We start from the raw sequence: 27,388 nt of genomic DNA on the forward strand, positions 1-27,388 counted from the left end.
GTTCCCAAAATATATTCAAAACCCTAACCATGTAAAAACAACTTAAACAAGTGAAATTATGATTGCACTAACCTTATTAACAAGCTTGAATAAGCTTGGAAAGCCTTACTCCTTGGCTTTCTCTTTACCTTTTGAGGATGGTTCTCCAACCTCTTCAAAGCATGAAAAATCAACATTACAAGCAAAACTTGACAAAAGAAATAGTTGGAGCATGATTTAATGTATCAATAACATGTCTAACCCATGAATTCTACTTAACAATTCACAAAACTCAAAAATCACAACTTACTTGCTTCAATGGTAACTTCACTTCTCTTTGCTTTTAAGCACCAATTTCAACTTCTACTCCTTAATTCTTAAGCATTAAGTCCTATTCTATGGTTTAATTAGGTAGTTTGGTGGTAAATTTGGAGGTAAGAAAATGAAGAAAATGAAAGAAGAAGGAAGAAGATGGAAATGGCGTGGAGAAGAGAAGAGAAGAAAGAAAAAAAAAAATGTTGTGGTGTTACTTTAAGTGCCAAAGTCAAATTTGACTTCCTAAAATCATGCCAAATGTGTGGCTAAGATCAAGTCCTAAATAATCTCATCCAATGGCTCTAAATATTCCTCAAATAATTCTCTTCTACTTTTTATTTAACTCCACCAATTAATTAAATTAACTCCACTAAAATAATTCCTCTAGTATACCACACTAGAAATATTATGCATTTAATATATAAACTCTCCAAAAATATTCATTAAATATTTTCTACCCACCTAAATCATGCAAACATGCTCCAAAAATAGTAAATAAAATATTAACTATGCATAGTAATTTTTCCGGACTAAAATAATACCAAGTCCCAGACCGATGGTACTATTCACAGACCGGTAAATTACTATTACCGACACTAAAAGAAAAATCATCGAATTTACCTGGTGTAAATAACTGAGGATGCTGTTGTCTCATAATATCTTCACTTTCCCATGTAGCTTCCTCGGTCTTATGGTTTCTCCAAAGGACCTTTACCAAAGGAATTCTCTTATTCCTTTAGTTCCTTGATTTCCCTCGCAAGTATCCTCACTGGTTCTTCCTCATAGGTCAAATCTGGCTCTATGGTAACAGACTCAATTGGTATCACATGCGATGGGTCGGACCGATACCTCCTCAACATAGACACGTGGAAAACATTATGTATCCTATCCAGGTCTGGTGGTAAAGCTAGTCTATAGGCTAATGGACCCACACGCTCAATGATCTCATATGGACCAATGAACCTAGGACTAAGCTTACCCTTTCTTCCAAATCTCAATATCTTTTTCCACGGAGATACCTTAAGGAAAACCTTATCACCCACTGCATACTCTATATCCCTCCTCTTCAAGTCTGCATAGGACTTCTGACGATCTGAAGCTGCTTTCAATCTATCTCTGATAATTCTGACCTTATCCTCTGTGTCTCGAATCAAATCTGGACCTATAATCTTGCCCTCACTCAATTCTGACCAACATAGTGGAGTCCTACATCTCCTGCCATATAATGCTTTAAAAAGGGGCCATCTGAATACTCGACTGATAACTATTATTGTAGGCAAATTCTACAAGTCGAATGTACTTCTCCCAACTGCCCTTAAACTCAATAGCACAAGCTCTTAACATATCCTCCAAAATCTGAATAACCCGCTCTGACTGACCATCAGTCTGAGGATGAAAAGCTGTGCTAAAATTCAGCTTAGTACCCAGGGCCTCATGTAGCTTCTTCCAAAATCTAGAAGTAAATCTCGGATCTCTATCTGAAATGATGGAAGAAGGAACCCCATGTAATCTCACTATCTCATCTATATAAAGCTCTGCATACTGCTCTATGGTGAAGTCAGTCCTAACAGGAAGAAAGTGTGCCGACTTAGTTAGCCTGTCAACTATTACCCATATAGCATCTTTCTTTTTAGGAGTTAAAGGCAATCCAGTCACAAAATCCATAGTAACCTTATCCCATTTCCACTCTGGAATAGATGTAGAGTGTAACAAACCAGAAGGAAACTGATGCTCTGCTTTCACTTGCTGGCATGTCAAGCACCTCGACACATAATCTGTGATATCCCTCTTCATCGCCAGCCACCAATAGTGTGATTTCAAATCATGATACATCTTATTACTGCCAGGATGCATAGCATAGGGACTACTATGAGCTTCCTTCAAGATACTCTTTCTCAACTCTGAAATTTTAGGCACACAAATCCGATCCCCAAAGTACAGGCAGTTGTCATCTTTAATCATAAATCTCTTTTTCTCACCCTTTCTGACTAAGCCTTTCCACAAGGTAATAGTCTCATCACCCTGCTGTGCATCTCTAATCTGCTGTAGTAGGCTAGGTTTCACCATAAGCTCTGCTACAAGAGCACCATCTCTAGTCACAGATAAGTGTTCATTCATAGCACGAAGAGCAACTAATGCCTTTCTACTGAGTGCATCTGCCACTACATTAGCTCTACCCGGGTGGTAATCAATAGTGAACTCATAGTCCTTAAGTAGCTCTAACCATCTGCGCTGCCTCAAGTTAAGCTCTCTCTGCGTAAGCAAATACTTAAGGCTCTTATGATCCGTATACAAGTGGCATTTCTCACCATACAGGTAATGTCTCCAAATCTTCAAGGCAAACACAATAGCTGCTAACTCCAAATCATGGGTAGGGTAGTTCTTCTCATGTGGCTTCAGCTGCCGGGAAGCATAAGCAATCACCTTGCCCTCCTGCATAAGCACACAACCCAGACCATTATGCGAAGCATCACTATAAACATCATATGGTCTGCCTAGAGCTGGCTGTGTCAAAACTGGAGCCTCAGTAAGCATCGCCTTAAGCTTCTCAAAGCTACTCTGACATCTATCAGTCCACTCAAAACGGACATCCTTATGCAGAAGTCTAGTCAAAGGGGCTGCAATAAGAGAAAACCCCTTGACAAACCTCCTGTAATATCCAGCCAAACCTAAGAAACTGCGAATCTCTGTGACATTCGTAGGTGGCTTCCAATCTAACACTGCCTCAATCTTCTTCGGGTCCACCCGAATACCCTCTGCAGAAACAACATGCCCTAAGAAAGCAATCTCAGTCAACCAAAATTCACACTTACTGAGCTTGGCATACAACTGTCGGTCTCTCAAGGTCTGCAGAACTATTCATAGGTGATGATCATGATCCTCTCTAGTCGGAGAGTACACTAAAATATCATCAATAAAAACCACCACGAACTGATCCAAATAAGGATGGAAGATCCTGTTCATCAGGTCCATAAACACTGCTGGAGCATTAGTCAACCCAAATGGCATCACTAAAAACTCATAGTGACCGTAGCGTGTCCTGAAAGCAGTCTTAGGTACATCTGATCCCTTCACCCTTAGCTGATGATAACCTGATCTCAGATCTATCTTCAAGAATACACTAGCCCCTCTCAACTGATCAAACAAATCATCTATCCGAGGCAATGGATATCGATTCTTCACAGTAACTTTGTTAAGTTGTCTGTAATCAATACACAATCTAAGTGAGCCATCCTTCTTCTTTACAAACAAAACTGGAGCACCCCATGGAGATACACTAGGACGAATAAAACCCTTATCAAGCAACTCCTGAATCTGTATCTTTAACTCTTTCAATTCAGCAGGTGCCATCCGATACGGAGCAATGGATATCGGTGCAGTACCAGGCATAACCTCAATACCAAACTCAACCTCTCTCTCAGGACGTAAACCAGGCAACTCCTCTGGAAACACATCCGGAAAATCACATACTGTGGGTATATCATGGACACTAGGAGACTCTGACTCTGGAGCAAGTACACAGGCTAAGAACGCCTCACAGCCATGCTGTATCATTCTCCTAGCGGTACTGGCTGAAATAACATTAGAGAGGTAATCCATCCTCTCCCTCACAACTACAATCTCCTCTTCAGACGGAGTCTGAAGCGAAATCCTCTTATGTCTACAATCAACAATGACCCCATGTCTAGACAACCAATCCATACCCAATATCACATCGTACTCTCGAAAAGGCAACTCTATCAAATCACCTGGAAATACATACCCATGAATGACTACAGGGCAATCTCTATACACCCGATCAACTACTACACTCTGACCCAAAGGGCTAGTAACCTCAACGCTGTGCTCTAATGTCTCAGCATGCATACTACCCAGTCTACCCACATGTATGCATATGTATGAATGCGTGGAGCCCGGATCAATCAAAGCAAGTACAAAAGTGTCAAAGATAGAGAAGGTACCTGCTATGACGTCCGGCGCATCCCGCTGCTCCCTGGTCCTGATGGCATAAGCTCTCGCCTGTGCTCTAGCCTCTGGTCTCTCCACAGTGTCAATCACGGGTCTCTCACTCCTAGTACCATATCCCTCACTACGGCCTCTACCTCTGCCTCTCTGAACATAGGGAGCTGGCCTCCCAACCTGGTGAGCTGGCCTCCCAACCTGGTGAGCTGGATGAGTCACAGTCATAGGACAATCCCTAATTATATGCTCAGTGGATCCACATCTATAGTAAGCTCGCGTAGCTCTCCAACACACCCCAATATGTCTCCTGCCACACTGACTGCAAATTGGTAGACCTGCCACACTGACTGCAAATTGGTAGACCTGACCATGCAGCACCTCCACCACTAGCAACAGATGAAACCGGAGGAGCTGATCTCGGAACTATACCCCGACCAACTGTCTGGCCCGGTCTGGCCCCCATCTGCGGTCCGCCTCTAAATCTCTTGCTACTAGATTGGATCCCTGAAGTCTGTCCAGATGTAGCACTCTGAAATCTCTTATACTGACTGCTCTGCTGGATCCTCTAACCTCTGGCCTGTCTCTCATTCCGAATAAGCTCAAGCTCTGTAGCAGCCTTCACCAAACCAGCTAATGTAGTGTGGGGCTGGGATGTCAAGTGCATCCTATACTCATCCAGTAACCCCTTCCGAAATCGCTTACACCGATCTGCCTCAGTAGGGACCAACTTAGAAGCATACCTACTCAACCGCAGAAACTCCCGCTCATACTCGGAGACAGTCATCCGTCCCTGCCTAAGCTCAAGGAACTCTGCTATCCTCTGATCCGTGTATAACTCCCCTACATATTTCTCCCGAAAAGCAGAGAGAAAGAAATCCCAAGTAACATCCTCAGCTCTCGCTGTCTTCACCATAGACTCCCACCATAGGTAAGCCTCTTCCTTTAGCAAGGAAACAACACAAATCAATCTATCTGCAGGAGTACAGTGCATCTGGTCCAAAACCCTCTCTGTAGCTTGGAGCCAAAATTCTGCTGCAGAAGGATCATCATCTCTCCGACCCATAAAATCCTCAACACGATACTTCCTCAGTCTCTCTACCGGGGTATGAACTGGAACAGGGGCTGGTGCGACTGGAGCCTGGGGAAGAGCTCCCGCAGCCTGCCTCAATGTAGCTACCAACTGCTGTACCAAATCACCCTGATTAGGCCCCGCAGGACCCGCAGTAGCCTGCCCTACAGCTGAAGCGCACTCTGCATCAGAACCCAAAATGCCACCAGCAACACCACCGGCTGGCCTACCGCCCTCTAACATAGCACCCTCTAGAGGGGCATAACTGTCCACCTCCTCATCTGGCAAGCGCTGAGACATCACTAAATACCTACAAAGACCAGCGGATTCGCATCAGAGAGAAATTCCCACAACAGACTAATATGGCATGTATTTAACTTAAATCACTTATATCATTAATCCAAAGCGGATAAACTCTCATACCAAATCATATCTCCTAGAATCGTCTAAACCTATGCTCTGATACCACAAAATGTAACACCCACCGACCAATCCCGGAGAACCAGACGGTGGATGCCACAATCGGTGCCGGAGCACCATCTTATGTCACTATAAAAGCTAGATCACAAATTAGAAGTGGTTAAATTTTCATAAGGAGGCAAGTAATTAACATTTTATTTTTTTTTTTTTTTTTTTTTACAAAAATAATGTTTAAGGAAATTCCTACGAAAATTTCGCAAGAGTTTCCCCTAAAAATTAACTTGCCACACAAAGAAAATATACACACTTCCAATTTTCTCCAAAACCCCAAAACTCCAATTCAACACAACATACCACAAGCACTTCTAAATATCCATCAACATACGCATAATATTTGAAACACATTCTTTTCAAGGAATCTATAATCATCATACACCAAAAATATAATAAGATGTTATTTCCTTAAATAATCATAACTCTTAATACATGACAAACTTATTATATCCAACCTTCACAACACAATATTTATATACATGCCAAAAATCACCATTTACAAAATATCCTACCGAAAATGTGATATCTACTCTGATGCTCGTCCTCTGGTCTTGAAGAACACCCTCCGCTCCTAACCTGCGCATGATAAAAATCAACGCGCTGAGTGGAAGACTCAGTGGTGCTAAATAACCAACAATTTAATTAACAATAATAACCACGGCAAAACTTAAATTACTCAACTATATAAATACCGAAATCGCATTCATTTAATTCAAATACTTTGAAAGCAATGAGAAGATTATAAATACAAATATGTCTTCATTCTTTTATAGCAACAATAAAATTTCATTTTTTGTTAAGGCTCATACTCATGCAGAATGAACATAAGCAGATTTGATCGTGGCCTATGTTAGCGCAACCCCCATCACATACTCGTGGCCTATGAAAGCACCACCGTGGCCTATGAAAGCACCACCCCCATCACACAATCGTGGCCTATGAAAGCACCATCGTGGCCTATGAAAGCACCACCCCATCACACAAATAAGCGCGTCCGCTTATTTATAAGGGCTGATAACCCTAGCATATGATCATAGCTTCACAATAAGAAAATCCATCTCATCATACCACGTCTCAATCATGCATATTAGAGCCCAAATCAAAATCATTCTTTCACAAAAGCAATAATTCTTAATCAAAACCTCTTCATTTAGTACTCATCAGTTCAAAATTTTTACTCAAAACACTATAAATGTATATATATACTTAATATAGTATAAAAGTACATAAATCAAGAACTTTTCAGCATTTTCATAAACTTGACCTTTGCTGGGTTTTTAACACATAATTTGAGTTATGGGTCTCCAAATTGAATGAAATTAGATTCATTAGAAATTTAAGACAAAATGATACAAATGTTCAGAAGGGACCACAGCCCAGATCAAACAGTAAGATAGCAAACAAAAGCTCAGAACACAGACCAACAGATCAGACCTGATTCAGCAGAACCAAGTCCAATGTTTCTTGAATTCCTACTTCACCAAACACTCAAATGAAACCAATCTAGAACGAGAGACTTCTCAAGACACAGGGAAAAAACCTTTATGAAGAACTCAGAACCTAATCTTGCCATTATAGTGGTCAAAATGGGCACTCAATTTAGTAATGCATGTGGCCCGACACAACAGAGTCAGTTTGGGTGTTTTAGCCATAAGTTGAGCTATGTATATCCAATTTGGACACAAGAGGATGGTTTGGAAAGATAAGAAGTAAAGCTATAACTGTTATGAAGAACATAAAATGCTATTTTGCCATTTGAGTGGTCAAAATGGACAATCATTTCGGATAGACAGTTAAGACATCATAACAGAACCAGTTTTGGTATTTAAATCATAAGTTGAGCTACAAGTATTGGAATTAGACATAAGAATATGTTTTGGAAATCTGAGAAATAGAGCTACAACTTTCATGAAGAAGTGAGAAACAAATGGGAAGTATAAAGGGGTCAAAAATGAGTTCCAATCCCACGGCAAAACACATCTCACATTAAAATTCAGCAATTTCAACAAAACATACAAAGTTCCCAAAATATATTCAAAACCCTAACCATGTAAAAACAATTTAAACAAGTGAAATTATGATTGCACTAACCTTATTTACAACCTTGAATAATCTTGGAAAGCCTTACTCCTTGGCTTTCTCTTTACCCTTTGAGGATGGTTCTCCAACCTCTTCAAAGCATGAAAAATTAACATTACAAGCAAAACTTGACAAAAGAAATAGTTGGAGCATGATTTAATGCATCAATAACATGTCTAACCCATGAATTCTACTTAACAATTCACAAAACTCAAAAATCACAACTTACTTGCTTCAATGGTAACTTCACTTCTCTTTGCTTTTAAGCACCAATCTCAACTTCTACTCCTTAATTCTTAAGCATTAAGTCCTATTCTATGGTTTAATTAGGTAGTTTGGTGGTAAATTTGGAGGTAAGAAAATGAAGAAAATGAAAGAAGAAGGAAGAAGATGGAAATGGCGTGGAGAAGAGAAGAGAAGAAAGAAAAAAAAATGTTGTGGTGTTACTTTAAGTACCAAAGTCAAATTTGACTTCCTAAAATCATGCCAAATGTGTGGCTAAGATCAAGTCCTAAATAATCTCATCCAATGGCTCTAAATATTCCTCAAATAATTCTCTTCTACTTATTATTTAACTCCACCAATTAATTAAATTAACTCCACTAAAATAATTCCTCTAGTATACCACACTAGAAATATTATGCATTTAATACATAAACTCTCCAAAAATATTCATTAAATATTTTTTACCCACCTAAATCATGCAAACATGCTCCAAAAATAGTAAATAAAATATTAACTATGCATAGTAATTTTTTCGGACTAAAATAATACCAAGTCCCGGACCGATGGTACTATTCACAGACCGGTAAATCACTATTACCGACACTAAAAGAAAAATCAGTCTGTTACAGGAAACTGAGACTTTGGAAATGAATGGGGTTTCTAAAAAAACTGAAATTGTGGGCAAGAGTGTGTCTAGAGCATATGAAAATTTGGGTGGAGAAGGGAATGCAAATGATGAACTTAGGGATGAATAGTATAATGTAGAGGATGATGATGAAGATTTTACCACATTTATTAAATGAAAATACTAGGAAAACTGCTAAAAGAGGGAGGCCTACTATTTCAGAAATTAGAGTAGGGGGTATAGAGGGTATAGTGAGGATTGATGTAGTTTCTTTGCAAGTCTTGTATCAATTGATTTTTATGTAGCAATTGCCTATCTATGTTAATTTACATCACATAGGACATTACAGATATATTTTGAATAACATTTTTATTGTAATTATAACTGCAGTCTATATGCTAGCATTTGCGAGCTTCAAGTTGCTTATTTAAATTGAGTTTGACTGCACATATTTTACTCATGCAAACTCAAAATGTAGAAAAATGATAAATAAGAGGTAGAAAAATTACAAACCCAAGAAATTATTAAGACTTTTTTATTTAAATAATATTCTAAGAAATTAGAATTATAAACCTTGACATGGAAATTTTTAATTTTTAATCTTAGTGCTCATTTTGTTATATTGGCATACATGCATAAAGGGTAAAAATGTGAATTTATAATAATGTCATTTTATTTCCTCCATGTTTTAGTCTTTCCAAATAAAGGAAAACGATTTTATTTTACTTCCTCTCTTTTATTTTCCTTCAAATAAAAACAAAGGCCAATGTTATGGTGTCTAAACGGAAAATTGTGACAATAGAGTGTCTAGACTTGCATTTTTTTTTTCAATTTGGTGTCTCATGATGATATGGACAACCGAAATGTTTAATGGGACTAAATGGGATCTACATATGTCTACATGTCCACTTATGTGCCTAACATATAATCCATGTAGGTTGTCCAACATGGCGATATGGACAACTGAAATGTTTAACGGGACTAAGTGGGACCCACATATGCCTACATGTCCACTTATGTGGCCTAACGTATAATCCATATAGGTTGTCCAACATAGCGATATGAACAACCAAAATGTTTAATGGGACTAAGTGGGACCCACATATGCCTACATGTCCACTTATGTAGCCTAACCTATGTTGTCCAACATGGCAATCATACTGCAATTACCCATTTAACCTATTTAAATTTGTAATGCTTCATCTTATGAAACAAAATAATCAACTTAAGAAGCAAATGCATTCAGATGAAGTAAATAAAATAAAAAGGTCTCAATCAAATGAAAAAATTAATATACTCGTTAAGTAAAAACAAAATCATTCAAAAAAGAATACGAAATCGAACTTTCGTTATATAGGGCCAACAAAATTAGATTCAGAATCACATGAAAATGCCTCTCAAACAATCGACAATCTCCTAATTGTCAAAATCTAAATCAAATCCTAAATAGCCAAAATATTTCATAATTTATTTTCTAAAAGCAAGTTTAGTTAAAATAACGCAATCACAAGTCATTATCTCCACATTTGCAGCTATCAAACATGCTTTAATAAATTAAAAACCAAAAGCCAAAAACTGCAAAAGTAAAACATTATTTTCTCAGCAACCAAACAAACAAAATTCTCACCTTGGTATAAGCTAAAAAGGAAATGCAGAGTTTGATTTGAATGAGAATTCAACTTGCGAGATAGGTAAAATGCGAAATAGAGAATAATAAAAACAGAGAAACTAAAATAAAATTCAAAACAATGAAAATTCCAATAGAAACTTCGCACTGCTGCTGAGTCGTCGAACTTATCCACCAAGAGATTCGTGAAATTTCTGTGGATTGTGTTGGGGGAAAATCTACCAAAGCTTGGCGAATAGATAGACTCCTTTCTCACTACTTCGGGAGTCTAAAATAAAAGACCGACCTGAGATTTCAAGAAATCCAAACCCAAAAGATCAAAGAGAAGTTGAAACGAGTTATAGCCACGCCAAGGGAGAAGAATCACCTTTCCAACACTCAGAGACAATTGGATTACAAGAGAGAGACAAAGAATAAGGTCTTGTTCGTCTATTCCCTTTCCTATCAAATTAATCGATTTTGTTTATAGAATTTTAGCCCTAGATTTGAGAAGAAAGAGATTTAAGTTGTTGAGTTAAACACCTCTCTCGATCGTGAGTAGTAACTTAGCTTAGAGTTTCTTTGTTTAATGAGGTTAAGATGATACATTTACTCCATATGCCATGTTGGACTCCTCAGATGGATTAATTATCAGGCCATGTAAGCGGACACGTAAATAAAAGTCAGTCTCACTCAGTCCTATTATATATTCCAGTTGTCCACTTCATCAGAGACACCAAATTGAAAAAAATTACAAGTTCAGACACTTTATTGATATCATTTTTCGTTCAGACACCAAAAAGAAAAAAAAATCATAAATTCAAACACCAAATATAACATTATCCCTAAAAAGAAAAGGTGAAAAATAAGGAAGAAAAATGAATAGTAAAATTTTTTATTATTTTTCTCCCTTATTTTCCTTCATGCCTTATTTTCCTTCTTCCCCATCCCAAACATAGTATTAATAAAGCTACTTCTATCCAAGCAAAAAAAAAATCATAAAATTTAGGGAAAATTATAATCATACCCATATATTTTATTAAAAACCACTTTATCCTTGTTTTTTCAAAAGTAGACTATTACAATGGAGTGATCACAGAACACAGCTGCTGTTCTCAATACATTTAAAAATGTTCTACTCATCCAAAATTTAAACTGATAAGCCAGAATCAAGAATTGGATGTTAGGAACATGCTCACCAAAAATCAGCTCAATCCGACAAAGGATGACTGCCGAAATGCTGAAGAAGATGAAGCTATGCAGAGTTGGAAGCAGAACAGGACAGCTTCAGATTCAGAGCCAGAACTCAATCTCTGAAACTCCAAATCAAAACCCCTTTGGTGAGAATCAAGAACAGAGAGTAAAGAACAACATATCCAAAAATCACAAAGATCCAACGGTTGGAACTCCGGGAATCTCTAGAACACGATGGCTGGTGCTGGATGGGGCTGTGCAGAAAAAACCCTCTCCTCTTCTTTTCTGTTTTTCCTCACACGGTTTTGGATGAATGTTGTGTCGATCACATAGCAGCCAAAATATGATAAATATGGCTATTAGTTGAGGGCAAAAATTGTAAAACAATAATTAGTTTAATGGACTTCAAAATATGGGCTTTTACCACATAGGAAGGGAAGCCAAACCCAACACCAGGTACTGTAGAGTTTCAAAAAAGTTAAATGAGCTTCATTTTGAAGAATAAATTATGGGAAAATTCCAATGCCTCCTTTTTGACTCCTCAAATTCATCTTCAAAATGTTCTAAAAGTGATGAAGCCCATTAAATTTATGAGCTTACTGCCTTTTCTTCATCATCCTCTTCAGAATCTGAATCAAAGAAAAGGATAAATGTTCTCACTAACGATAACAAAATTGTCTCTGATATCATCAGTCATATATAGGATCCTGAAATTCAAAGAGAATATCTCATATATATATATATATATATATATATATATATATATATATGAGATATTCTCTTTGAATTTCAGGATCCTATATATGAGCTTACTGCCTTTTCTTCATCATCCTCTTTAGAATCTGGATCAAAGAAAAGGATAAATGTTCTCACTAAAGATAACAAAATTGTCTCTGATATCATCAGTCATATATAGGATCCTGAAATTCAAAGAGAATATCTCATATATATATATATTACAAATAAAATAATAATCAATTTTTTGTGACAACTTATGCTCTCCCTTCTCATTGGAGAAATGATTAAAAAAAAATAGAAAAATTGAGTGAGGAGTTTAGCGTAGCAGTTCAAAGAGGCTTCATTTTGTTGCTGATAATCAATTGATGTTGGTCGGATATGGAAATTGTTATAACAATGTAAATGTAAAACCCTAACTATAACTTTTCATAAATGGTTTGATTAATAGAAATTAAGTTAGGTAATATGATCAATAGGAAAAAGAAATTATTTATAACTTATTTAAAGTATTGTATCATCAAAGAGGAACGGAAAGGAACGAAAGACAGCAAAAATTGAGTTGAAGAGTATAGCTTTTAATTATGATCATCAAAAGTCATTTTATAGTAATTTATTGTTTGATGGAAACAGTACAGAATAAGCATGGCCAAATTACTGTTCCGGGAACCGGAACCGTCGGTTCGAACCGGCCCGGAACCGTAACCGGAACCGGTGAGAATCGGAACCGGGACGAACCGGAATCAAAACCGGAAAATTTCGATTCGGTTCTGGTTCCAGAAAATTAGGAACCAGAACCGGCGGTTCTAGAGAATCGGTCGGAACCGGACTGGAACCGCCGGTTCTCCGGCCGGTTAGAACCGCCGGTTCGAACCGGCGGTTCTAGCCGTTGTAACTGTCAGACCTGGTTTTTTTTTTTTTAATTTTGTTGTGAAATCTCTTAATTACCCCTTCCAACAGCCATAAACGGCTACATAACGGCTAGTTTCAAGGGTATTTTTGGAAAAATGAATTTTTGGATTTATTATAAATACCTCATTTTATTTACAAATTCATTACAAAAAAATCTCAACTCTCTCTACTTACTCTTTCTACAATATACTATACTCTCTACTTACTCTCTCTACAATATACTACACTTTACTCTATATTATTCATTTATTCTTCTCTACTCTACAATCTCTCTTATTAAGTAATTATTCTCTCTAATTTTTTTTATTCAATTTTCCAAATTATATTTTATTATCATATAATGGCAAGTGGAGGAAACTCAAATTCGGGTAAGGGCAAGGGAAAGATTGGAGAATCATCTATCCCTACAAACGACATCTATGATATGATTCCCGACCAATTTAATTTTGAGGGTTATCCAAATGAAAATTTGGATATTCCAACTCAAGAATCTGAATTTAATGAGCAATTACAAGAAGATGAAGAGCAAGAGCAAGAGCAACGAGCACAAATTGTTACAAGAGCAAGACAAAGTTCCGACATATTCTCCATTCATTTCACAAAAAAATTCAAAGGTGAGAAAATGTACGATGTAATTTGCAATTATTGTGGAAAATCTTATAAATTTAAACAAGCGGGCAGCTATGGATCATTTTGGAAGCATTTGGAGACAAAACATCCAACAAAAATAGGAGTTAATCGGTCTCAAACACAAATTTCCGGGTACGCTTCTAACCTTTCTTTATTTAAATATTCTGAAAAAATACAAAAAGAAGAATTAACAAAAATGATTTCTATGGAACATTTATCTTTTAGTTTTTGTGAAAAAGTAGGTTTTAATAATTATTGTCAAAAAGCTTTAAATCCTTCTGCTAAAAGAGTACCAAGAAATACTGTAAAACGAACTATTATTTCTTTATATAATAAAGGAAAAAAAGAGTTAGAGCTTTTATTTTCTCAAATGAAAATTCGTGTTTCAATTTGTTGTGATGTTTGGAGTGATCATTGGCAAATGCATTCTTATATGAGTATTACATGTCATTGGATTGATGATGATTGAAAAATTCAAAAAAGAATTATTGGTTTTCGTGTTTTTGGTGATAAACATACTGCAAATAATATTTATAGAGTAATTGTTTCAATTTTAGATGAATATAAGTTGACAAAAAATTTTTTTTCAATTTCATTTGATAATGCTTCTGCAAATACTAGATCAATTATTGAACTTAAAAAAATTTGTGAACCAAATATTGGTGGAAAATTTTTTCATATAAGATGTGCATGCCATATTTTAAATTTATGTGTACAAGATGGTTTAAAAATTCTTGAATATTTTATTTCTCCAATTAAAAAACATATTTCATATTTATGGACACATCCCCAAGTGATGAAAAGTTGGGCTAAATTTTGTAAAAAAAATAATAAAAGACCAAAACGTTTTTCAAGGGATGTCCCAACTCGTTGGAATTCAACATACGAATTACTAAATGCGAGTCTTTTTCTTATAAAGAATTATTATGCTTTTTTGTTACTAATAATATTGAGGATATTAATTTATATCCACAAAATTGGGAGATTTGTGCAAAAATTTTAGATATTTTAAAAATTTTTAATGATGCTACCTATAAATTTAGTGGGGTTTATTATCACACATTTCATTTATTTTTACCTATGTGTATTAATATTGTTACTGCACTCCAAGAATTTTAAAATGATGATTTATTAAAAGATTGTATTTTTTCAAAGAAAAAAAAAGGTTATCTTATTTTAAAAATATACCACCTCTTTATCTTGTTGTTATTGTATTTGATCCTAGATGTAGAATGAATATTTTATGTGATTATTTGACTATTTATTATGATGTATTAAATCTTGATGTAGAAGATAATGTTAATATAAATGTAGTAATGCATGAAGTTAAACAAAATATTATGCAATTATATAATGAATTTGTTCAAGTTTCTAGTTCATCTACTTCTACTTCTACTTCTTCTCAATCTAATATTCAACAATTTCCAACACAAAGGGTAAGTGGTGTTGGTGTTGCTCAACAAGTTTTACTACAAAGAGAAAAAAGAACAAGGGAATCCAGTTCTATTTCTGAATTTGATAATTATCTAACAACTTCTTTTGAGTTTGGTGATGATTATGCAGATACTGATTTTCCAATTTTAGATTGGTGGAGTAGTCACGCAAATACTTTTCCAATTCTTTCTTTACTTGCAAAACAAATTTTAGCAGCTCCGGTCTCCACTGTTGCAGTTGAACAAGCTTTTAGTCAAGGAAGAAACATACTTGATGAAACACGATCTCGTATGACACCCGATTCATTAGAAGCACAAGCATGCGTGGATGATTGGACCAAGGCCGAACTAAGAGCCCAAGAAAATCTAAAAGAAAATGAAGATTTATATGATGGATCCTCAATGGGAACATCAACCGATAGTGCAAATAGCGATTAAGGTAAAATGGGTGAAATTAGTATAAGGTAAGTAAGAACTACATGGGCTTTGATTCCTCTAAACCCCAAGAGGATCGTAGGCAACTTAATTTTTTTTAAAACAAAAAAAAAAAAAAAGTTCAAGCCCATTTTTTTTTAAATTATGTTCAAACTTAAAAAAAAAAAAATTCAGTTGAAATTTTTTTTTTAAAAAAATAATTATATTCAACAGTTCAAGTCTTTAAAAAAATAAATTTAATTGAAGTATTTTTTAATTTTTTAGGTGTATTTTTAATTTTTTATGTTCAGATAATTTTTTTTAAACCGGTCTTCAAAATTTAAAATTTAAAATTATGCGATTCGTCGGAAAACCGATCGGAACCGTCGATTTTATAACCGGATCGGAACCGGAACCGGACGGTTCCAAACCGGAACTGGAACCGGACCTTTTCGGTTCGATTCCGGTTTCAATTTTTCTGGAACCGGAACCACCGGTTTCGGAACCGTGGCCAAGCCTAATACAAAATATTGGGAACTGAAAGTACAAAATATAATAATCTATTCTTAAAAATAGAAAAGTAAAATAGTTTTTTTTTTTTTGGCCTAAAATATAGTGCGTACCCATATAATTTTCCCTAAATTTTATATATTTTGTAATTGCACCCTAGCGCCTAGTTACACACCGTGCGGCAGCTACTCAGCCCCAAAAACAGTGGCAAAGTCTAATCAAGTAAAGTCCAACCAAACAAACGGTAACCAAGTGTCCAACAACGTCTAATCAATTAGGGTCCGGTTGTAATTTTGTGTAAATTCCAGGTCAATAATCAAACTCCATTTTCCCGCCCAATCCATAGCGCCTAGAAAATCCAATAAAATTAAAATCTAAAATAAATTACCTTTTTTTTTTTTTTTTTTCCATTTTCCTCTTTTCATTTATTGGGACAACATTTCACCTTCTCCGTGCTTCCTTATTCACCTTCTTGTTTTGTTTCCCTCTGATTCTTACTGTATGCACTTTTCTTTTGTTTTGTTATTCTTTTTTTATTTTTTCTTATAATTTGTCTAGTTTTTATATAATTCGTTTCAGTAAAACTGGGTTTGCTTCTAACCCTAGCTTCTATTTTCTATTTAATGGAATGATGTTTTTTAGTGCTCAAAATGGTCGAAAGCGAAATGAAGAACGACGCCTCTGCTGATTCGCCGACTTCGGTTCTCGAAGATGAGGTAAGCATTTTAATAATTTTTTTGGAATCAGAGGTCTAATGTCGTTTTAAAGTTTTCTGCGTTTTGTGATCGAATTTTTAGCACGTTTGGTTCAACTCGTAAAGCTTCTGCTATCTAAAACTATATTCATCCAAAGAAAGTATTCTCGGTAAATTTATGATTTTTACTTCTATGAGAAAAGAAAGAGAAATTATAACAAGGAACTGCTTTATAATTTCTTATTAAATTAAAAGTTTTGCTTTGTAAATATTGGTTTTTGATGTCTAACAGCTCTAGCCTAACATTGCTTTTTGAATTTGCTTTCAAAATAGTAAGAAACAAAAGCACAAGCTAGAAAAAAATTGACGCCTTTTCTATGTTTAAAGTGTATTATGATATTTGTTCACTTTTTGTATTATATTTTTTCCATCAATTTGACTTTGGTTCTTCATATGTTTCTTTGCCTTATTACCAATAACCTGTAATGTTTGTTCGCTGAATATTTGATGGAAAAGGAACATAATTTGTAATCATTTTGAGATTTAGGCTAAATTTGATGAGTTGTAATGGAATGTAATGTAATCAAATGAATTTTAGTGCAATGTGGATACATTAAAACTGCATTTGATTAGGTTACATTACATTACATTATGACCCACCAAATGTAGCCTTAATGTTCAGGTGGTTTCAGACAAATGTAGAATTTGAATGCGCTTTTAACCTGTAATTAACAGGTTAAACTTGTGAAGTTTAATTCTTTAAATTTATGCCAGAGCCTATATTTTATTAATATGCTTGCTGTTAAATTTTCCCCCTTAAATTTATATATTTGTAAGTTTGCTATTAGTATCTTCATTGGTTTGATTTATTTATTTATGGCTTTTATTTTGAAGGAGAAATGCAAGGAAAAAACTGTGCTCAAACCAGAAACTGACACCCTTCTAGATGCTGAAAATGAGGATTCTTCTCTTATATCAGGAGCCATGGCTGAAGAGGAAGAAAAACTGTTGGAAGCTCGGGTGAAACAAGAAGCAGAACAAGAGAAAGAGCCAGCAGAGGCACCTCACTTGAATGACAGCCAGTTCACCAAATTAGATGAGCTTCTAACTCAAACACAACTCTACTCTGAATTTTTGCTGGAAAAGATGGAGGAAATCACTCATGTATTCTCGGAACCTTTTTCAGATGAAACTTCCCTTAGTTTGGAGTTTTTTCCTTTATTATTCATGTTTAAATTTAATATATATTTTTGTATTTGCTAGAATGGAGTGGAGCAGGAGAGTGAAACTGTTGAGAAAAAGAGAGGACGTGGCTCAAAAAGAAAAGCTCCTGCTCAATACAATACTGTAATCCTTCCTATGCTTCTTGCTTTTGTTTATATATTATTTCATAGTATGTTGTGTAATTTTATACATGGATGCTCATTTAGGCCTTTCATGCGAGGCCAACTGTGAATTGAGGCTATTCTGATACTTAGTATTAGAAAATTTATTAACTAATTTGAAAGAAGATTTTAGCAAATAACTATGTTTGCATCTGGGATGCTAGATGGACTGACTATTGGTGCAATAGTGATGAGAAAAATATAGAGGAGATTTTATACCACTTGACAAAGATGATTTTAAAAAGTGAAAGTGTGATTATGTAGGATATGATTAAAAGGTTCAACAATTAATTTGCTGAAACTACAGTTAAAAATGATAAATTTGATTAGGCTCAGCACACGTCCAAGCATCGAATTATTTTCTCTCCCCTCTTCATAGGATGTCATATTCTTTAAAAGACTGGAACCAGAGCAGTTACTATGCTGTAAGCGACTGAAATATTAATTGGTTAATGCTGCTCCTAAAACTCTCAGCTGACTAATGCGCCAAGTGAAAAAAAAGTGAAAATAGTGGAAAGTTATTGGGTTTTTCTCCCCCCTCTTTGTAGGATGTCGTATTCTTTACATAAATGATGCTCAAGTAATTGACAATCTCATGATAACCTGACTTCTTGATCTTCTGTTCTTAATGTTGTTGGTTATGTGCTTCACTGTGGTGTCTTGATGTTTTTAGACTGCCTTAGTACTTTAACATATAATGATAAACGCTGTCACAACTTTTAGAGGAAAGCAACAAGAGCAGTTGCTGCAATGCTGACAAGGTCTAAAGAAGTTGAAAAGGCTGAAGATGAAAATTTGACCAAGGAAGAAAGATTGGAGACAGAGCAGAGAGAGCTAGTGCCTTTATTAACTGGTGGAAAGTTGAAGTCCTATCAAATCAAAGGTGTGAAATGGTTGATTTCCTTGTGGCAAAATGGGCTCAATGGGATCCTTGCTGATCAAATGGGACTCGGAAAAACTATTCAAACAATTGGTTTCCTTGCACATCTAAAAGGGAATGGCTTAGATGGCCCCTATTTAGTAATTGCTCCTCTTTCTACTCTCTCAAATTGGGTAAATGAGATTTCAAGGTAAACTTTTAATTTTTTTTTTCATGTAGACTAACAAAGCTTCATTTCTTATTATGCAATTTAATTGATTCTCTTATGAATTTGTTTCAACAGGTTCACTCCCTCTATCAATGCAGTTATCTACCATGGTGACAAGAAACAAAGGGATGAGATCCGGAGAAAATACATGCCCAGATCTATTGGCCCCAAATTTCCGATTATTGTTACTTCTTATGAGGTTGCATTGTCTGATGCGAGAAAGCATTTGAGACATTACAATTGGAAATATGTTGTGGTTGACGAGGTATGTATCCTAGTGAATTTGTGGACTTGCTAACCCTCAGAGTTCTTTCAAGTGTGTCTAGGCATCCTGAAACTGCAAAGTGCAAAGCACCAAGCAAGAATATTTTTTCTTTCCACTGTCTAGTAAGATGGATTTACCTTAATCTAGTAAAAAGAGACTGACACATTATTGGCAAAAAGTGCTGAAAGTGCATTTTTTTTTTTTTATTTCTGTTAAGTCAAAATATGAGCCAATTATTTTTGATTGTTCAATTTCTATTTTGATTCACTGATTACACGTACTTTTATTGTTTCATACATTATCAGTATTGCTAAATGTGCATGCCCAGGCCTTGGCACAACTAGGCACAGGTACCTTGCTTGGACCATACCTATGTGAGGTGCAAGCTTGGCAGGCATGCCTAGGACATCCTGGCCCCTTAGCCACAGTGCTGGATCTATGTACCTGATGTTATAAATGTTTTTGCTTATTTGGACAATTTGTGTCTTTATATTTTAAAAGTTGATTATTCCATATCTAAAACTAATGTGAAATTGCTAACTTTTTTAACTTTCCTGAGATTCCTTATTGAAACCTGATGCAAAAAGGTGATTTTTGAACTTTCTAATCCTATAATTACTACAGAATTTCACCTGAAAAAGTCATTCAGAAGTCTGAATTCCATTTTCTCTAAGGCAAAGAAAAAGGCACATGTTCTCTATTATCCCACCAAGATCTATTTTTATTTTTATTTTTTTCTGTTTTTTATCCCTTATTATTCAACTAGAACTTCTTTTTGTCACATGCACTTTGTGGCCACTGGGTTCTCGTCTTGCCTTTTGTGCCTCAGGCTCTTGCGCCGTTTGTGCATTTGTCTGCCTTGGGCATTCGACAAAACTGCACACTGCACTTCACATATTTTCCATTATATCTTGAAGATTGCTGCTTTACTTTTTTCATTCCCCTGCTTTGTACCTGGTCTCTAAGAGACATCAGTGCTTAATGATGCATTGTACTTTCAAAACCTTGATTTGTCTTCTCTTTTCTTTTGCTATTGTCCTGATTATTTATTTATTTTTTCTGAAGGGGCATAGATTGAAAAACTCGAAATGCAAATTGCTGAAGGAATTGAAACTCATACCTATGGAGAATAAGCTTCTGCTTACTGGAACACCTCTGCAGAACAATTTGGCTGAACTTTGGTCATTGTTGAATTTCATTTTGCCTGATATTTTTCAATCCCATGATGAATTTGAGTCATGGTAAGTTAATTGTCTTTGTTCTTTTGCCACATAATCTTGGTTAAACATGAAAATTCATTTGTTCTTGCTAGTTGGTCATGGCTTTTCCTGTAATTGTGCAGTAGAAAATGTTTGATGGTTTCACATGCCCCATATATACTGTCGTATATACTTTAAATTTTCACATGGAAGTTCACTGGTTTTTCTGACTTTACACCTTCAAAGCTCTTAGTCTACTTGGAAACTGTAAGAGTTTTGGCTTCCATTTTAGTGGATTAGATCTGCAAATTTGAAGATAAGAGACAAGAGTTCATCTTTTCTTCTGTTAATTATATTTTCCTTGTGAAGGCAACAAATAAGGCAATTAGATGATTAATGTGACTGACAAAGCAATAAACAAGGTCAACAAGGGAAAAAGTGTGATTGCAAGTACAAGAGTGTATGTCTGTTGGATTGTCTAAAGTGGTCTTTCTACCTTGCTTCACAATTTTTAGTAAAAAGCAGTACAGTTTTATTGTGCATTTACCAAGGTTGTTAGATTGCTGCTTGTGATTGATGTCTCGAGCAATCTTCCCCTCTACCATGGCAACCTGTTATTTGTGCGCTTGACTTTTTTATCGAACCCTCGTGTAGTTGGAGTACATTTAATTTCTGGAATCATTATTGAGAATGACTGGGGATGCCACATTCTTGTGTTTGGTTTGCATTTCATGGGAATGTTACATTTCTAGGGAAGTGTGTGATTGCAAGTACAAGAGTATATCTGTTGGATTGTCTAAAGTGGACTTTCATCCTTGCTTCGCTATTTTTAGTAAAAAGCACTGCAGTTTTATTGGGCATTTTTCGAGGTTGTTAGATTGCTGTTTGTGATTGATGTCTCAAGAGCAATCTTCCCCTCTTCCATTGCAACCTGTTATTTGTGCACTTGACATTTTTATCAAACCCTTGTGTATTTGGAGTGCATTTAATTTCTGGAATCATTATTGAGAATCGCTGGGAATATCACATTCTTGTTTTTGTTTGCGTTGCATGGGAATGTTACATTTCCAGGAAAGTCATATTTCTTTATCTTCTAGTCCTGCTATTACTTTGCTTTGTACATTAGAAAGTGCCCCGCATCCTTATGAGTGGGACCGACTTCCTTGTCAACATTGAAACTGGTTAAAGAATGTGCTGACAATGGCATGAAACTGAACAGTTTTATTCATGAGGGAAGAAGGGAGAACTATTCATGATGGCAGTGATATTAATTGCTTTATTCCAACCGCTCCATAACTAGTGACGTGGTTCCAATTCAGGTTTGATTTGTCAGGGAAAACCAATAACGAAGCAAAGGAGGAACTAGAGGAGAAGAGAAGGGCTCAGGTAAATGTCCTTGCTAGAAATGAAGGTTTGCTTTTATTACAACTCTGTTGGACAGTATGATGAATGATTGTGTTGCATTGTGTTCAGGTGGTTGCTAAACTTCATGCCATATTGCGGCCATTTCTCCTCCGGAGGATGAAGGCTGATGTTGAGCAGATGCTCCCTCGGAAAAAAGAGATTATTTTGTATGCTACATTGACAGAGCATCAAAAGAATTTTCAGGATCATCTAATTAACAAGACTTTGGAGGGCTACTTACGAGAGAAGATGGACACAGGTTTTAGATTACTTTCAATTATGAGAATGCTATGTTAATACTCTTTCATGTATAACAAAGAAAAGGTGTTTGATCCACTGAATCTCATTTTGTGGACTTTCTGATATTTTTGCCCTGACTACAATTGAATTTTATGTGGTATGTTTGGTACTGGCTATTAAAGCATGAAAATGATTCCATGCATACGGAGAGATGAGCCATTGGATCTCATCAAATTGAAGAGTCAATGGCTGACATCTCATGCATACTTAAATAAAATATTCATGGAGTCTGTTCCACTAAAAAATGATTACTTGCAAGCGAGGAATTCAGAATATGAGATTTAAATATAAATTTTTGTACTGTTCTTATCTGTTATTGTTATGAAGAAAGATTGGTGAACCTAGGGGAAAAATTCATATTGATGAGAGATGAAATTAAATCATCTATCTACTTTCAAATAAATGATGAGAATCATCTATGTTTTACTTGTTTTTGATTGATTTGGAACATTTTAGGTATTGGGTCTCTACCTACAACTTATTATCAATTTTCTGAGACGTGTATTGTGAGATTCTGTTTCATTAACGGTTTTTTATGATCTGAATATGGTCCAAATGGAATTAGTGCTATATGATATGTTCATTTACAAGCTTGAGTTGTTTTCCACTTTTAATTAGTGCTTCCCACAGTATGTTCTCTAATCACTTGCTCGGATTTTGATTTGTTAAATTTCAGGACGTAGTATGAAAGGAAAGCTGAACAATTTGATGATCCAGCTTCGGAAGAACTGCAACCACCCTGACCTATTAGAGTCAGCTTTTGATGGCTCATGTACTTGCTTTAATCCATTTATACTTTTGTAGTGAATACGTGCTTTAAAGAATTTATTAACACTTCTTTCCTTGACAGATTTCTATCCGCCAGTAGAACAGATAGTTGAGCAGTGTGGCAAGTTCAGGTTGCTGGACAGATTATTGAATAGGCTATTTGCACTTAGGCACAAAGTATGATGTAGAAGTTGGTGATGTTTGTTTGTTTCTCATAAGTTTCCTACTAACCTTCTGCTGCTTTGACAAACAGGTCTTGATATTCACTCAGTGGACTAAGATATTGGATATAATGCACTATTATTTTAGTGAAAAAGGCTTCGAAGTTTGTAGAATTGACGGCAGTGTGAAGTTGGATGAAAGGAGAAGACAGGTTAGTTGTAACATGCTAGAAAACTTTGAGAATTGGATCTTTTGTGAGCTTACTATTACTTTTAGAAATGAGCCTTCGACATATAAAGGATCACAACACTCATTCATTGGAAGTGTAATAATGTATTTTTTATTTGCAATTTTCTTCTAATGAACACAGGTAAGCAGTCAATACTGCCTGAAGCGTTTGCTTTTTATCTAGCATTCCTTTTGCATCATTGAATTCAATCATGAAAGGGAATTGGTCAGCTAATATTCTTTCTTGTCACTTCTCCGAAATCTCACTTGGGTGTTTGGGAATTGGGAGTATGTCGTAAAATCCAACTGCCAATAGAGTGATTGCTATCCCAATTCAGTCTCAATCGTGAATCCTGATATCAACTATTATGATGATCTATAATTTCTGGTTTATGCAACTTGAGTGAATGTTATGTTACTCAAGTAATTATGGTTATTTCTTGTTTTCTTTGAATCAGATTCAGGAATTCAATGATGTGAATAGCAACTATAGAATCTTTCTTCTCAGCACTCGAGCTGGTGGACTGGGTATCAACCTTACTGCAGCTGATACCTGTATACTATATGACAGTGACTGGGTATTTTCTTGATGTCCTCTTTCTCATCCATCGATTTCAATATTTTGTACTAATTCGCTTGCATTTGCATTTCAGAATCCCCAAATGGATTTGCAGGCAATGGATAGATGTCACAGAATTGGCCAGACGAAGCCTGTTCATGTCTACAGGCTTGCAACAGCTCAATCTGTTGAGGTATTCAAGTGGTAGTATTAATGTATTTTAACTCTATTGGTTTTTGGGAAATTGATAGATTTCATGTTACCAGGGTCGCATTTTGAAAACAGCATTTAGTAAGTTGAAGCTAGAGCATGTGGTCATTGGTAAGGGGCAGTTTCACCAAGAAAGAACGAAGACTAACGATTTGGAGGTTTGCTATAACTTAATTTTCTTTATAAGTGATGCTATTTATCATTTTGCCTTTTAGTGTTGTGGCTTGGATAAAAGTTGGGAGAATTGTAATTCTTTTCTATTCCTTTGTAGTGTTATTTACTGTTTAATCTTGAACTCGCCTTTTCATCCCGCTGCATGTTTATTTTTGCAATGATATGTGTATAATAATGGTAACTTGCTGAAAGCTGAAGTTGTATAATAGTACAAGCTAGACATTTACCCTTTGTTTGGAAGGGATTTTTTTTTTTTTTTTTTTGAACGAAGGAAAATAACTATGGAAAATATCTAGAGAGAAGTCTTTTTCCTTGTTTGGGAAAAGAAGAAAATATTGAAATAATATTTCACTTATTTTCCATCTAAACCACATATTTTAAATCCCTCCGATATGGAGAGATAATAATGGAGGAAAGTGAGAATTTTACTCATTTTTATTAAAATTCTTAAATACTCAAAATTAATTAACAAACTTTAGTCCTTTCTTAACTATCTAATAATTTAATTGAGGATATAATTGTTAATTTTGGATAGTATTATTTTCTTCATCTAAAATTTTTCCCCTTCCAAACAAAAGAAAATAAATTCTTCATTATTTTCTTTTCTTCATTATATTTAAGCAAAAGGGTGGAAAATAACTATGGAAATGAAGTTGACAATTCTTCATTATTTTCCTCTATTGTTTTCCTTCCTCTTTTTCCAAATAAAGGGTTAATCTGTTGTTGATCATGGTTGACCATTTTGGGATGTGATTTATTGATTCTTTAATTGCAATGACAGGGTTCATTAGTTTTATGCTATTTTATTAGTAGATTTTTTTCTAACTAAACTTTCAGGAAGAGGACATTCTAGCACTGCTTCGCGATGAAGAAACTGTTGAAGACAAGTTGATACAGACTGATGTGAGTGATGAGGATTTGGAAAGGGTATTGGATCGCAGTGATCTGATTGGAGACCCAGCTGATGACAAAGAAAATAATGCTACTGTTGGTGCGATCCCCCTTAAAGGGCCTGGTTGGGAGGTGGTGATACCTACAGCAACCGGGGGCATGCTCTCCACCCTTAACAGTTAACGATTTAATTCGTGGATGGGACAGGCTTTTGTTGATTTGTTTTTTCCTTTTTGGTGGTTTGCTGTTTAAGGTTAGTGCTGAAGGATGCTTTTTTTGCCCTCCAATTTTTTAGAGCAAAATATTACTCTAGGAAATTATTCCATTTTGTACAAGTTTGGATAGGGCTACAATTCCTTAGGAGGAGCTGATTTTTGTAACATATCTGATGTATCCTTATATTCAGATAACAGCATCAGAAGTTTGAAACATATTAATGCTTATTTGATAGAATGTATTCCATTTCTCTTTAAAATTATCACATTGTTGTTCATTTAGACTTTTGGATTTGATGAAAAAGATGCAAAAATAGTAGTTGCTGGTCAATACCAAAAACGATAAAAAGGGTTAAAAAAAAAAAAAAAAAAGGAATGCCTTAGAAGAAAAAAATTCCGTTGCCGGGAATCGAACCCGGGTCTCCTGGGTGAAAGCCAGATATCCTAACCGCTGGACGACAACGGAACTGTTGATTGTAAATTTAGATTTTCAATTTTGACATATATCTCTGTTGCCGGAAATCGAATCCGGATTTCCTGGTGAAAGCCAGACATCCTAACCCCCGGCCGAGTAGCGTCAAGGTTACAGTTATCTCCGTTTCCCTTTTCCTTTTTTTTTTTTTTTTTTTTTTTTGGTATATTAAGAGGAAATGAAAAGCAATGTCCAACGGCAACTAAAACATGATCTAACCAATATTGGTACTTGCTTTATTGATAAGTCAAAACCACCAATATCCTTAATACTCTTTAGTGAACCGTAATAACATAACGTGATTAAAAGCATTTTCGGTGTCATGTTTATATAAAATTGCGTTTGTAATCACCAAATGGAATCTAAGTTTTATGATTTTATTTTATTTATCAATATAAATAAAAATCAATTAAAACTCAAAAAAATTTCTCCATCTTTTCCTTTCAGTTAGTTAAAATAAATTTAAAGCATTATTCTACGGTAAATAAAATTATTTGTGTTATGAAATAAGTGGATGTCCTATATATGTTAGAAGTCTATACGCTTATTGTGAACTCTATCTTCTTGATATATGTAGCACTCTATTAGGTTCTACTTATATAAGTATATATGTGGCTTCTGGTCAATAATAAACACACTCTTGTACTCTTTATATTTTACTTTCTATTCCTTTTCTTTCTTCTCTCTTGTTTTAAATTATTTTATAATATGTTATCAACATGATTTTTGTTCTACTACTTTCGTGATTAAATGAATAATTTATGGTTTGCGACGAGCAAAAGTAAAGTTTGTTATTCAAATTTGTACTGGTTTATAAGGTAATTTTATATATATATATATATATATATATATATATATATATATATATATATATATATATACACTTTAAATCTGACTTATAAATAATTGATACTTTAAATTTACCCAAAATTATACCGTTTAAATAACAGTACATGAAATCGCGATTTTTTCTATGTTGTTTTTACTCTTCATAACGAGTTTTATTATTATTTAAAAGTTTTATCTTTTCTATGAAATTAAATATATATTACTATTACATATTAATTAATATATATACTGATATGTTTGTTAATGTTATAAATATATAATATTTGGTACATATTTGTTTTTATAACAAATATCTAATGTTCTAATATATTTTGTTTTGTTACATAAATTTAATGTTTGTTGAATAACAAAACAGCAACAAA

General features: G+C 35.0%; 1 protein-coding gene and 1 non-coding gene across 3 annotated transcripts; one reads left to right on the forward strand and one right to left on the reverse strand.

Moving 5' to 3' along the window:
* The first annotated feature begins 16,560 nt into the window (after positions 1–16,560).
* Positions 16,561–25,965, forward strand: CHR1 (chromatin remodeling 1). Of its 2 annotated transcripts, XM_012216648.4 has the most exons (16): positions 16,561–16,662; positions 16,806–16,879; positions 17,752–18,021; positions 18,121–18,204; positions 18,966–19,312; positions 19,406–19,595; positions 20,661–20,836; positions 22,114–22,180; positions 22,268–22,457; positions 23,175–23,270; positions 23,349–23,443; positions 23,520–23,639; positions 24,115–24,234; positions 24,310–24,408; positions 24,482–24,583; positions 25,437–25,965. In XM_012216648.4, the coding sequence occupies exons 2-16, from the start codon at positions 16,814–16,816 to the stop codon at positions 25,671–25,673; spliced, it is 2,259 nt and encodes a 752-aa protein (XP_012072038.1). In that variant the 5' UTR covers positions 16,561–16,662; positions 16,806–16,813; the 3' UTR covers positions 25,674–25,965. The 2 variants fall into 2 exon arrangements, with proteins under 2 accessions (XP_012072038.1, XP_037492380.1); XM_037636452.2 differs by lacking the exon at positions 16,561–16,662 and having other exon boundaries at positions 16,710–16,879.
* A 134-nt stretch (positions 25,966–26,099) lies between these two features.
* TRNAE-UUC (transfer RNA glutamic acid (anticodon UUC)) lies at positions 26,100–26,171 on the reverse strand. The gene has a single exon. It is a non-coding gene; the product is annotated as a tRNA-Glu (tRNA).
* Between the last annotated feature and the right edge of the window lie 1,217 nt (positions 26,172–27,388).

Source organism: Jatropha curcas, chromosome 4, assembly GCF_041381405.1.
Source record: "Jatropha curcas cultivar XTBG-Jc1 chromosome 4, XTBG_Jcur_1.0, whole genome shotgun sequence".
NCBI classification, from domain to species: domain Eukaryota; kingdom Viridiplantae; phylum Streptophyta; class Magnoliopsida; order Malpighiales; family Euphorbiaceae; genus Jatropha; species Jatropha curcas.

What these genes read in the sequence shown, in the direction of transcription:
- CHR1 (XM_012216648.4), top strand. Translation starts at nt 16,814, where the DNA reads ATGGTCGAAAGCGAAATGAAGAACGACGCCTCTGCTGATTCGCCGACT. An exon ending in AGGAGAAGAGAAGGGCTCAG is followed by an intron (nt 22,181 to 22,267) that starts GTAAATGTCCTT and finishes CATTGTGTTCAG; the next exon opens with GTGGTTGCTAAACTTCATGC. An exon ending in TGGATGAAAGGAGAAGACAG is followed by an intron (nt 23,640 to 24,114) that starts GTTAGTTGTAAC and finishes TCTTTGAATCAG; the next exon opens with ATTCAGGAATTCAATGATGT.